This window comes from Corvus brachyrhynchos, unplaced genomic scaffold (genome assembly GCF_000691975.1).
Source record: "Corvus brachyrhynchos isolate BGI_N302 unplaced genomic scaffold, ASM69197v1 scaffold63, whole genome shotgun sequence".
Taxonomy (NCBI): Eukaryota; Metazoa; Chordata; class Aves; order Passeriformes; family Corvidae; genus Corvus; species Corvus brachyrhynchos.
In genome coordinates, this window is record NW_008237227.1 from 1,463,188 (window position 1) to 1,477,218 (window position 14,031).

Below are 14,031 nucleotides of genomic sequence, written 5' to 3' on the forward strand. Positions count from 1 at the left end.
TGGAAACCAGAGCATTTTCCTGCCTGAGTCACTGCAAGGCTACACACAGGCATTCATACTGTACATAGTACATACAGGCATTCATACTGCAGTACCAGAACATGGGAAGCACTTTGGAAAGCAGACACTGGTTGTGCACACTAAGAATTCCTATGAAAACCTGTAGTTTGCATCCTTGCTCAGAAAATTGCTACTGCATCCTAAAAACGATCACCACCTGCTCATTTTTTCTCTTTGAATGAGCACACTGAGCATACATGAACATCCAGAAAATCTGAAAGCAAGCTTGCAACTTAGAACTGGTTTCAGAAAATCAAGATGATTCATTTCTAGGAAGCTTTCTAGTTGTTGGGGCCTTTAAGAGCAAAGAACGAAGAGAGATCAACTTCAGGTAATTCTTTATCAACAAAAAACCAAAACTAGATAATTATAGTGTTAGCAGCAAAACTGATTAAGTTAATCACTATGCATATAATTTATTCAAATAATTTGGGAGCGTCAGTGGTTGCTTTAAGTGAGCACATTTTCTTGCCTCTCCATCTCTCCCAGTGGCTATCTGAAATTTTTAAGAACCATAGAGCATCCCCATCCTGTAAGACCTGCCCTGGCCAGCAGGAACACCACACAGTCCTTTGGTGCCCTCTGAAAAAGATTTCACTGCACCAGGCAGCTGTCCAGAGTGCCCCAAGTTTAACAACTCCCTCCACTAGAGTTGTAAAAAACTTCTTAGCCAAGGCAGGCAACACCTCACTGGCACAAACAGGACCTTCATAAAGCCCAATTAGCAAAAGCTAATTGCCTGTTCTCCCTGAATTTCTCCACATGCTCTCCCTTGCATACACAAGGGTGCTCAAGGAATTCCAAACTAGCTCCAAGTCTGGCTGCGATCTCGGAGCTCCAGCACGGGAGCAGCACTAAAAGCAGCTCAGCTGCAGTTCTGTGCACACCTGAATCCAGCAGAGTCAGGAATCCCCCAGCCAAGAAGCCATCACTGAACAGCAAGTGCCAGCCCAGCACAACTCCAGGCAGCTCAGCATCAGTGGGACATGCTGCACCTTCCCGTTGTGTCTCCCTAAGCTGGGTAACTTCACACCACAAGTCAGGAGGTAGAGGAGAAAGAGCAAGGTCAGGAGACAGGCTAAGCTGGAAGCCCCTGAAAATTCCACAAATGGAGTTGAAGATGTCACTAAAATCAGAAACAGTATTTCAGTGGTTTCTATGCTGAACCCTTCACAGTAAAGGTCATTTTTAAAAGTTTGTGAAATACAAGAGTCAGTCCAAAACAGTGGCAGAAGCAATGGTCAGATGTCTCAGAGCAATAATGAAAATTGCACCAACAGATGTGTTAAGCTCAGGTACTAAAGTGCTCAGGCCACTCCAGGACTTCTGAAGAGGCTGCCTCTCCCTGCCACCCTGAGGCACCAGAGCCATGGGAAAAGCTGCACCGTATCCACAGTCTGCAAAGGCATCTCAGGGAGCTAAAGAGGAGGCACTAATCAAGCACTCTGAAAATTAACAAACAGATTTTGGTGATGTTTTCATGCTCTGCTCAGGTGATTTTACACCATATTTTGTGTTAAAAAAAAAAAAAAAAAAAAAAAAACGAAACAAAACCGAAACCAAGCACTACCCAACTTTTGTGACTCCTGGCCCAATCCCATAACAGAATGGTTTCTTAACCTTATAACCATCTAATAAGTACTGCCTATTAGAATTTGATTTAGAGACCCTTTCACAAGTGTCAGGAGCATGGCCAAGTTCCATAACACTCAAGTGGAGGGGGTTAGTGAGGGCACAGTCCTGATCTGTAAGTGATTCAGATTAATTTCTCCATCCCATGTTCATAAAGTTCCTCAGAAAAGTTATGTGAGACAGGTAAGAAACAGCACAAGCTTGAAATTTCTGACAAATCCAACACATATACATTTGACCAACTTCAACTTGCAGGCAAGTCAAATACCTTCATATTGGTAAGGTGACCAAAACCTGTCAGAGACAGGACTCCAAGGTCCCCGTGTCTGTGTGCATTATGGCATTCCCAAGTTCCCTGCCACACTTCTCTCTTCCAAGCTGCCACCTGCAGAAGTGACCCTATTCAGTACACAGGAAGTCGTGGCTATGGAAAGCAAGAACACCCTTCAAATACCATATTTCAATGTTGAATAGTAGTAGACTTCTCTTGTGTACTATGAAAAATAATTATGTCATTCCATATGACATTTTATAGAGGTTTTCCTGATAAGGAAACCTAATTCCCTAGGAAGTAAGGAACTATCACATGCTGTTCTAGACTACCAGGTCCCTGGTGAATCATAAACCTTGGAAAAACTGAGGGTGACTCCCTTATTTGAGAACACCACCTCCAACGAGTTCAAGCTTGACTGATTTCAGATCCAAGACATCGTGAGATTCATCCAAGGAAAAAAAAAGCAGCAAAGATCACTATCTTGTACAAGAGGTAACAAACTTCAGAAACTGAGTCCAAAACTAACACCCACTTTATTTCCAAATGTCAGGCACCCTGCTCCCATTTCCTCTGTGCAAAGGAGTCCTTGGCATGAGGAAGGAGGGAACAGCAGGAACAATGCAGTTACAGGGAGATGAGAACTTCAGCAGAACAACTCATCTGTGGTGACTCCAGGCCTAACCTTTGACAGCACCATGATCCAGAGGGAGATGCAGCCTTTCCAATTCCCAGCTCCAAGCTCTCCAGCAGGTTATGAGCCTGCTGCCAGGCACCAGCACAGCCAGAGCAGCCTCCCAAGAGAAACTCAGACTGGGCACCTGCACCCAGAACACCTCAGCACTACTGAGTTTCTCAGCTCAGGACTGCAACTGTGGAGAGCCAAAAGACAAATCTGAAGCTCCATAAAACAGAGCCCTTAAGATGCATTCGAGGTTGGATGGGTTTTTGGTTTGTTTTTTTTTAATATCCTGAATATTAAATCTTATAGTTTAGATTCAGACTAAATTCCGAATCATTTAACAAAATAACTTGAATTACAATCAATTTAATGTATAGATTTAAAACCTGATACTTATGCTGACATTTACTATAGTGCAATTAAGTAATTTACATTAAAAAAACCTGCAAGGAGGAGTAACACAGGCTGCCAACAATAAAATACTGCCGAGATCCTAGCTAAGTGCTTGGGAATATTGCTTCCTGAAGTGCTAAACCAGCTTTTTCAATCTCTTATTGCTTCTTAAAGAAATAAAAATACCATTTTATCAGTTCAGCCCTGTGACCACTCAGCTTTAAGTTATGAAACAACCTAGAGACTAGAAGAGCAGCAAGACTGATTTTCTTCCTACAAACTTGAGAAAAGCAGAAAAAAATTATCAGGTGATGTTTATCAGCTCTAGCAATGTTTTGGAACATTGCAACCCAAAAGCAATCAGTTCAATTAATTAGCTATAAATAAAGTGCAATGCATGCTAGTATATGAACAGAGCATGAGTGTTTAAAATATTTTAGGAGTACATTAAACTAAAGAAAAATCTAATTTCCATCTAAATACAGCTTGAGAAGAGTTACAAGAGGAACTAATCTGCCACCTGTGTATGAAGTTCTGGTTTTATTCTGATATTTAATGTGTAATTACTTAAAGGCACCAGATATAGCCACTTCAGATAAGCAAGAAGCAATATTAAATATAACAGTTTGTGAGTAAAAGACCAGTTTCAATGATTCTTAACCAATAAAAAAATATTATTAAATGTCTACACCCTGAGAAAATTAGCAGTCAATGAAAATTACTATTGCAGAAAGAAGCTGAGGCGCTGACCTTCATCCTACACAGAAGTTACTGAAGTTCAACATCTTCATGAGGTCAGTTCTAAATTCGGGACTCCTTCCACGGGATAAAATCCCAATGCAACAGAAGAGTGAGCTCAGGTCCCAGCTGAGAAAGAAGCGACTTTCACAGCATCCCCAGTGAGTCCCCATACCTGCATCTCTCCTGCAAAAGAAACCCTGAGAAAGCAGCATGGATACAAGGACACCCACGGGGCAATTTGGTTCTACCTCCATCTTTAAATACAGTAAATCAAGCACAAACAGAACAAACTGTAGAATTCTGTTAGGAAGCCCGGGCACTTTCCTACGTCACCTTCCACCAAAGCAATACAAAAGATCTTGAAACAAACCAGAGTGACTTGAGGAAGCAGCCACAGGAACTCCACAGAAGAAGAGGAAATAAACAGCCTGCATGACATTTCCTCATCTTATGGCTTTTGAAAACAGCAAGGAGCCATATCTCAGGGGTTCCTAGACAGAGGAGGGTATGAAACATGAGCTGAACAATCACAGAAGGAAAAGTAGCCCTGGGCACCACCAGCCAATGCTTTCACTTTTAGTATGAAACAGTTCACAGAGCTTCTGAGCCAGTTACACAGCCAGAGGAAGCTCCCAACACAAAGCACTATCAGGGCTGGAGATTTCTCTACCAGGGGCTGCCCAAAGTCACCAACAATAGAGTGATGCAAAGCAGCATTCTCAAAGGTTTCAAAAACTCAAAATACAACCTTCTAAAAAGCCGAGGTACTGGCAGCTGATACAGGGACACAGCTCAGACAAAAACCAGCTGCCCCAACTCCAGGAGAGTTTCTAAGTTTCAGGATCATAGAAGCAAATGGCACCTGCACTGGCTGCACTACAGCCAGAAGCCCACTGAGGAGGAGCTAAGTTTGGACAATTATGCTTCCTACAGCTTTTGTCTCCTCCTCCTGCTCCCTTCCCTCCGCTCTCCCATTTTTGTAGACAGATGCAAAATAACATCAGGAATTAATGACCAGTTTTGCATGCTAAAATATGTCCATCCATACTGTCACAGAATTAATTTCTAAGATGGATACTAAGATGGCTTGAAGCTGTTTTCTACTCCTTTAGTAAGCAGAGTGTACTAACATGATTCCTGGTCCAATCAAGTGAATAAAATGTTACAAACTCCTGCCAACTCAAGCAAACCACAGAAGTCCTAAATCAGCTTATTTTTAAGGTTAATCATCAAGTTGGGAAGCAAAGTTTCAAGATTTCTAATCCCATTCAAAAATATCAGTTGATGCAATGAAAAAGATGATTTTACAGGAGAGAACAAAGCAGCACATCAAGACAGCGTTACTCAACTCCTTTGAATTTTAACACTTGGAAACTGTGACACAATCAACACACCGTGCAAACTAAACAAACAATATTTAAACAAAAGCTCCTCAATCCATGGTTGTTCTCCATCTTAATTTTGTAGTCTCAGTGCATAAAATCAAAGTGCTGTAGAAAAATAGCACCTGGCTATAATTACAGCATCACAGAACAGGAGAATTTAACACACATAACGCTAAAAGTGATCATTTAACCCAACTCCTCCATATCACAATGCCACTGAGAATGCTTGAACTCCTATCTCAAGTATCCTCTCTGGAGAGGCAACTTACCGTGTCGTAAGTTTTCCTGCCAAAGAAAGTCTACCAAACAGAAAGGGAAGTGTTTCAGTGACCCATACCTGTAGTTAGATATTGATAGCTTGCTCCTAGCCTGAATTTATCCTGTTTTCCAGTGCTCCTCTCGCTGTGTGTGACAGACTGCAGAAACCTCTCATACCAAACCTTCACTTCCACATCGGAGTTTACATCACATGCTGCCCTTCTGATCAAGCTTAACAACGTCAGGTCTCCATGTCTTTGGCTGCAGTTTCAACTCAAGTTCCTTTGCAGTCTCTACCTGGACTGGCAAAAGGGAGCTGCTACTTCTCCCACCTCTCCCAAGTATGTTTTATTGCCTCATCCTTTGTACTAAGTCTGGATATTGTGCTACAAGTTACACAAGATCAGTAATGGATAGACAATTTGCCTCACTCAGCCTTAAAAACAATGTAACCCAAATTTAAAGGGCTTGAAATTAGTGGAGGATGGGAGTTTAGCTAACTTTTATTATATAACCTTTATAAACTAAAAAAACAAAACCAACAAAACCACAAAAACCATAGCTCGAGAGAGCTCCGTGCTACCAGCATTTCAATTTCAGCATCAATCTCTGCCATTTAACCACACTAGGTCCTAACAGTAAAGAATTATCCCAAAAGAGGTGTGGGCAAAACAGCTGCAGCTCAGCAGAACTCTCACAAATCCTCACTCAGAAAATCCCTGCTCCGTGATGACAGATCAGCAAAACACTTCACAACTGTCCTGAAACAGCCAAACCACATGAGAAGAGCAGCTCCACCACTGCTGCTTCACATGAATGACCCAAAATATCAAATACAGGTAACTGTGGTACCTTGGGTTTTTATGTCTCTATCTCCCTGCCAAGGATATTTCACTTCCCAGTATGAAGGACTGCCTTCAGCATTTAGCAGTGCATCCCACAGCTTAAGCTAAAATTAAATGAAATTTCATTAAACCAAGAGATACCTGTAACACTACATTTTTACTGCACTATTCTTCATTCACTGTCCCTTTTATTTAAAGTCCATTGTCCCATTTTAAGCCCACCACTCTTTATCTACAGAATATTGCCCACGACAAGTGATCCACATGAAGAAGTTTTAAGCTTCATTCAGTACAGGAAAATAGCTTAAAATGGCCTTGCAGCATGCACTTGGCTGTTCTAGATATGACCTTGGAATATTGTTTGACACTGTCCACTGCACCTTAGGCCAGCAACCACCGAAGGATCACCAGACCCTATTAATTTAACATAGCTACTACCCATTAGATTGTAATAATCTAAAGTCCTTCTGATATGAAGCAAAACCTCTGATTTTTATCTCCAAATAGCCATCAGGGCTAAGATACTGCACTGGCCTAGTCATGTCTAAATTCCCTTTTTCAAATGGGCGTTACTAAATTCTCATTAGAACAGAAATCCCCTAATATCTGTAGGCCCATAAACTCTCACATTCTGGAGTTCCTGGACATTTCAGATAATGCCTGTTTGAAGTATATTTTAGCAAGTAATTCAATGAGCTAGCCTTCCTGCTACAATCCCCAAAGAACAGCATCTCAACAATTGACATTATCAGTTCAGCACCAGCACCACAGCATACACACTAAAGTCAGCTGAATCATCTGGTACACAAATTAATTGGTAAAGAGAGTTCTGTCCTTTGCATGTTATTAGAAATGCCAACCCTTCACAGGGCATTAGCATCAATGTTCCATATTGCAGATGGAAAATGAGCTTCTCTTGGAAAGCCACTAAATTCAACTTTTTTTAATACTGATTCCAATCAGTGCAAACTGGCAGCTTGGAACCAAAAACTCCCAATGCCAAATACGAAGAATCACAAACTCAGCAGCCTTGCTGGCTCTGTGGCACACATCCCTCAGGCCCAACCTCCGAGTTCAGTCTTGACAACACCCCCCACACCCCCAAAGGGCAGAACTATTTCTCCCTCAGCTGCCTGCTGCATGTGCCCTCCCCTGCAGGCAGGCAGCCACTGCCTTTGTGTAACAGATTAAAAAGGGCAAGGTAAACTCTGAATGGCCATGTAGTGCTCAGCTGTGCTCAGCCTGAGGTCTGTTACTGAGTCCCACCTCAGGACTCCTGCGACCAATGCTCGCCCCCTTCTCTCCAGCTCCATCAGCCAGTCTGACAGAGGCTGCTCCTCCTCCCTCATCTGACTCCAAGCCTGAAATCATCGCAGCAACAGTATCACCGTGCTGAGGGTGGTATCAACAGAGGGTTTTGGAGAAAAGTGGCTTCACAGCCATCTCAAAGGCAGCAGCGAAAGAGAGTCAATAACCATCATTCTCTCATGAGTTCAGAGCAGTAACTGCAAGGCTTGAAATATTAAACATCCCTGTAAGGGTGAAATTGCTGGCCAAATGTCATAGGTACACCTGAAGTTTAGCCCACCTCTAAATATTAGACCAGGAGTTACAACACATAACAACTTATTGCCAAAAAAAGCTATTCTGCATATGCACCTTTTGCTGCATTATAAAAAAAGCACAGAAGTGTGAGTACCTTTTCTCTGACAGGAATACACTTGCACTGAAGTGCATCTCCCTCTCTTCCCTCTGTCTATACCATCCTTCCACCTGACTAGAAAAACCACTGCACTGAAAGACCCTCTGCACAGAGCATTGGTTAATTCTCAGATGTTTAAGCCTTTCAGTTCCTTCTCTCCCTCTGAAAAGCCTTCCTTCACAGCTCACCTCTGGAAAGGGAAAAACCAACAAATGGAGCAGTGCTCCCAGCACCACCTAAACCTGCTCCAATTTCTGTCAGATTCTGCAGCTTCCCAGCTCCAAGCCACAAAGAGCCCATCCTGCAGTTCACAAAGCACCAATGAGGGACTGAGGAGCCTCTTCCCTCAACACATGAATGACTCTGCACAAAAGCAATGCTTCGGAAAATTACATCACTTGTTGTTAGCCAACCACACCTCCAAGTTTCATGCGGGATATGCATTTACTACAGTGTACTGTCTAGGAGACAACAGAACTGACCAAAAACGTACAGGGGCAAACTATGACAGAACAACCCTCCAAGGACTGCTCTGTTTCCACAGGGCCAATGGAATATGCACAAAACCAAAACAGCTCCTGCAGAAAACCGAGGTTCAGAAGTACCCACTGAGACTGAAAATGTCATGCAGCTGTTTGGGATGCAAAATGTGGAAACAAGTGTTCATCAGTTAGTGTTACAGAAGGTTTGTTTAACAGATAAGAACAAGAAGCAGAAGTAGCCTCTTCACAACTGTCTGAAGGGGGGTACCTGTTGCTCCATTAGAACTGAGATGGGAATTTCCTCTCTTCCCACTTCATGAAGTTGCCTCTCATATTTCACAGAGTTTTTGCAGTGGGCATGTGTGAACACTGCACTGATGATCCCTCCGACAGCCATAGCTGAGAACACAGGACACTATTACACAGCCATCTAAACGTGTGCCTGGAACACTTATTACAGACCCAAACCAGAAAAATAAAAAAAGTTGGATGCAAAACACACACTGTGTGAGGACCACGTGCCATTTCTATAGGATGTTTCTTTCACTGTGCTGAGAAATAAAATGCTCACGTGAGGTTGGAAAATGCTTGTCTAACAGCCGTAGCACAGGACCTCTCAGTGCACTACAAGGATGGTAATCTACAAGTCTTAGAGGATGACACCCTCTGACTGCTGAGGAACAGCCTGATGAGAAACAGCTGGGACCTTGAGTAAGCCAGGCTTGTCAGAAAGGATGCTCCTTTCAAACCCAGCCTTGAGGTGGGATTACACAGCTCTCCATAAAATGATAGATTGCCACTTGGAAGGCACAAAGCTAAATGTAAGCATGATAAAATGTCTCTCAAAGAAGCCCCCAGCCAGCAAATAAATTAGAGGATAAAAACAGGTATCAGTCTTGTATCTGAACAATGTGGTCCTGAGCTTAACAGCAGGTGAAAAGCAAATGACAGTCTAAGGATGACAACGCAGAAATGCTTTTAAAAAAATAAATAAATACTGCAGAGCACAAGATGATGTTGCAGCAACCACCTTGGGACAAATGAAGCTGTCACAAAAACACAGAAATTTACAGAGCCACTTCTGTTCTGCTCCTCTGCCAGTAACAGCAAAACGTTGAAGAGAACCTCTGAGAGACCACAGCATTTAATGCCCTGCAGTGTCTGTGTGAGGCAGTGCAAGCACTGCCAACACGAGCTGCACACCTGACATCAGTGCTGACCTTGCAGAACGCACTTAGAGCACGCTGGAGAAAACCTGAGCTCTACAACAGCAAGAGGAAAGGGTCACAGGAGCACCTAAGGAGATACAAAGCAAACCTGAAAAGACCTCGCAAGCATAAGCATGGCCACAATATAGAGTTCATGTTTACAGAAGGGAACCACTACATTAACCTTGCTCATCTACAAAGACAGTAAGCAGAAGGTAAAAACACACACTGCCACACAGATGTGGGTATGGAGATGGGCTTTGAACACTTTAGTTCACTACCAGGTACAGTAAAAAAGGCAGTAGTCATCTCAACTTTTCAAATCCTGAACAGAAATTCAGGATTTAGTGGCAGGTACTCACAATTCTCCCCTTCCTACCCACTATCAATATCCACATGAGCAGGACAGAAACGATGTGAACAGTTGTTCTGCAGGAAACTTGACATTTTGAAATAAGATCAATAGACCCACATGCAGCAGTACTGGACAAGAAGGAAATGGTTTCTGATTTCCCAGTAGAAGAAAAATAAAAAAGCTCCTAACCAGGTAAAGCTTTATTGTCTGGACATAGAAAACTCTAAATACCACCTCTCTGAAAATTCATGGGAAAGAAAGGGAAAAAAAGAGATTTTAATCATCTAAATGCTTTCAGAATATGTAATTAAAGCTTTCTCAAGTTACAAGATGAAAACTGGACTGGCATGATTTTCAAGTTCAAGAAGCATTTAGGTACATTTTACCTTTATCAAAGCTCATTCAGAAGTTGGGTTTCATTAAAATTACAAAGACGCAATGAAAAAAAGCCCCAAGCCCAAGTTATTCATTCAAGCATATGAAAAACAGGACTATGGTAACTGAAGACAATCTGCAGAAACAAAGCCTCTTACAACAGCCCATTTTCTCATTCTTGATATTCATACAGTTCCATCAATCAAAATAAAAATCTAGGTCATCAGTATTTCCAGCCAGGATGCAGGGAAAAAACAGCACATCTTAGGAAACAAAGATTTTCTGCAAAGGATGCAGCAGATCTGGTAAAGGTTCTGACAGGCACTCCTGTCAGAAAAACTTTAATTCTTTCCTAGTCCACCCCAAATACCAGCTCGTTCCAACTTCAACACCTCTGCATATACCCTAAAATCAAAGAAAGAAGGACAAAGCAGTATTTTTCTACCCAAAAGGAATCCTGGACTGACAGAAATTTTTCATATATACACTACTCTAAATTCCATCTTTTATATGTATTTTTATAGTCTTATTCTATCTTTTATATCAATTTTTCTAAAATGGACTGTAACATACCCACCCACCAATATTTCAAAAACAACACATCTGCCACATAGGACTGGCTCAGACTCAGTAAAGATACTCTCACAATTAAGATTTCAGCCAGAGCATCACAAATACAGTTTTACCATCCAAATCTGCCCTGTGAGAGATATTGTGAAATAAATTGGTATTTTCTTGTGTTTAAATACAAGAAAAGGATCTCAGCATAGAATCCACTGACACCCACAGACAAGATGAAGAATTTCAGATGTTATCTGAGACAAAGATGCTGCCTCAAATTCCTGTTTCTGGGAGACCAGTTATACTTCAAAAGATGAGTAACATATCAAAAGATAGGGAAGGGATTACCAAGGGTTGTGGGCTCCAGTCCTTTGAAAAGGAAGGAGAGCAGGGACGGAGTGCCAGCCATGGCTCAGAGCATCTGCCTGGGAGAAAAGAGGGGCTCAGTCACCCCACTGGGACACTGGATGAGACACGTCCTTCCCCAGGACCACCCCACCACCCTTTTGAGGAGGGGACTACAAAGGCCAAGGGGTGGAAGCAAAGCCAGACTCCCCTAGAGCAGACTTAGGGACCTGTACATAGTTACAGCAGGGTATCAGAAGTTCTTATACAGGTGAGGGGGTATTCCAGCCAAGAAAGCTCCCAGGTCAGTTTTGGGTTCTTCATGTATTTTAAAGGGACACTGAGATGTTGCCCCTGGACATCTGGAATAACTGTTTTCATCTGCCACTGGGAAACTCTCACTCAGGTCGTGCTAAGTAACACAACCAACATTCTCAGCTTTTTGATCCACTTGTTCCTCTGACTTCTCCTGGTGTTTTAGTAGACAGTCACAGCCAGCAACCTACTGGTAAGCCCAAACTGGTCTGGTTTCACCACCAAAGTCCGTCCTGGGCAAGGTCTCGCTTGCCACTTCGCTGGAAAAGTGATTCTAGTGGAAAGCTCAAGCCCAAGGACAGCAAGGGAACAACCAGAGCCTCGCAGCAGTTTCACTCCTGCTCCTTGACTCACTCTCTCAGTCACTACCCTGACCACTGGCATGAAACAGAAGTACGGAAATATAACTTGCATCCAAATTCAGTTCTGTGGAACCATTCTCTTGCAGCTTGAAGTTCCCACGGGGAGACAGAAGCCAAGCATTAAAAAACTCAAAGCCAGCACGCAGGCATGGCAGCAGGAGAAGGAGTAAGAGGCAGGTACACTGACTTGGCAGTGCAGTAAAAGAGTCTCAACAGACCTGGAAGAGAAGCAAAATGCGGCCAAAAGGCAGAAATATATCTGAAAAGAATTTCAGTGCTCACAGAATGTTTAACCTCATTTCTGGCAACTGGGAGGCTGTGTTATGAACCATATGCACTACAGAGAGAGTCTATATCAATACTATCTCTATATCAATACTGACATATTTGTGTTAAGATTTGCCAACTACATTTCTCAAAGAAACCATAGGAAGAGCTTCTTGCCCTTGACCTATCACTCTAGTAAGATCAAGTACACCTGGCCTATGCACAAGCAAGAGCCCAAGAGTGTTTCAATGACTTACATGACACCTTGCAGGACTTTTTGGGGATCGAGGTCAAACAATCTATCGACATAGTGGCGGCTACTGGCTGTGACCTCCTGCAGAGAGAGAACAAACAATGGCAATAATTTATATCAATTCATACAGTGGCTCATGCAGCAGCAAGTCTACAAAACCGCCCAGGCAAGAGGCAGGGAACCCACATAAATGTGCAGTGTGCTACTGCTGGGCAACATCACACAAAGATAACCCTGTGTTCAAGCATAATCTAGAGAAGATGAGGTGCATAACGTAGATAACAACATAGTAAGTGTCAAAGCAAGTTAACAGAGAGCTATTTATGAACTTCAGTTATCAGCCTGCCTTGAATCGCAATTTTGTTACATTTAATTACTATATAGGATAAAAATTAATTCCTGGAAGAAAAAGTTTCAAAGAGCAGTTTATGTTGCTCAAGAACCCTACCCGCAAACAAGCTCTCCAGAAGAAGGAAGCTCCTAACAAGACATTTTTCTGTAACTTAGTCACAACATACCTACATTTCAGAGCCTGTGCCACACACCTTCAATGAAACAGCAGCACAGTATTCCCCACAACATTCCCATAGAGCTGTATAAGACAAAGCAAATTCTCTTCTCGGCAACAGGACCATGCTTGTAAGCTACACACTTATGCACCACTGATTTGTTATTCCTTTTGAGAAGATCCAAAGTCGGAGATGGCAAGCATTCCAAAATACAAGGCTGGGAAAGAGAAAGGGAATTTTCCCTCCAGGTTCTCACGAACACGTGCCAGGGAGTGTTTCCATTATCTCACCTTCTTTTTTTTTTTTTTTTTCCTTTTCACCAGCTCTCTTTTCATTAAGCTTATGTTCATTAAGCTAACTTTATGACTTTTCCTTGAGAGCTCTAAGGGAATTGAAAACTCTTCCTTGCTTTAACAAGTATCTGCTCCGGGCTGAGTCTACTCCTGCTTTCCCACCCCGATGTCAAGAGGCACCAGCAGCTTCTTGCCTGTGGTCTCACATCACAGAGAAGAATCATCTAGAGGCAGCAAGGCTCCTTTGTCTCCAGGAACACTATTAAATTATGCCACGTAAATCCTACAGATACACTTCCACCGTGTAACCAAAGACAGTATTTTTGAGAACTGCAACAGACTTTTACCTATCTGACCTATGTATTTACACGTAGAACTCTTCTAGACTTCAAAGATCCCGCAGCTTTCTGTTTCTAAAATATCCTGGCTTCCATCCCATCAGCTACGAGGTCCGCAATATGTAAAAGGACATTCACATGCAGGAAGTCCCCCAAAAAAAGAATTTATCGACATGATCAGTTTCACGGATCTCTTAAGCAACATGAATTTTTCAGGGAACAGAAGGAGAAGCGCCAACCCTCAGCTCTTGCCGCAGCACGCGGGCTGCACCTTTTGCATCGCTACTCCCAGCACCCGTGCGATGCAGCAGGATCGCTGTGCGCCCTAGGCCGTCCCCGGGGAAGGGAAGGTGGCTGTCAGAGGCTCCCGCAGCACGGCGGCTCCTCCCTGTCGCAGGA

General features: G+C 42.8%; 1 protein-coding gene across 1 annotated transcript in view; it reads right to left on the minus strand.

The window, feature by feature from the left end:
- Positions 1–12,598, minus strand: part of ARMC8 (armadillo repeat containing 8) — a 59,668-nt gene extending 47,070 nt beyond the window's left edge. The window contains exon 1 of the mRNA XM_017729417.1: positions 12,497–12,598. Within this exon, the coding sequence (XP_017584906.1) occupies positions 12,497–12,498 (2 nt within the window). The 5' untranslated portion in view covers positions 12,499–12,598. The remainder of the gene's footprint in view (positions 1–12,496) is intronic.
- Positions 12,599–14,031: the final 1,433 nt, after the last annotated feature.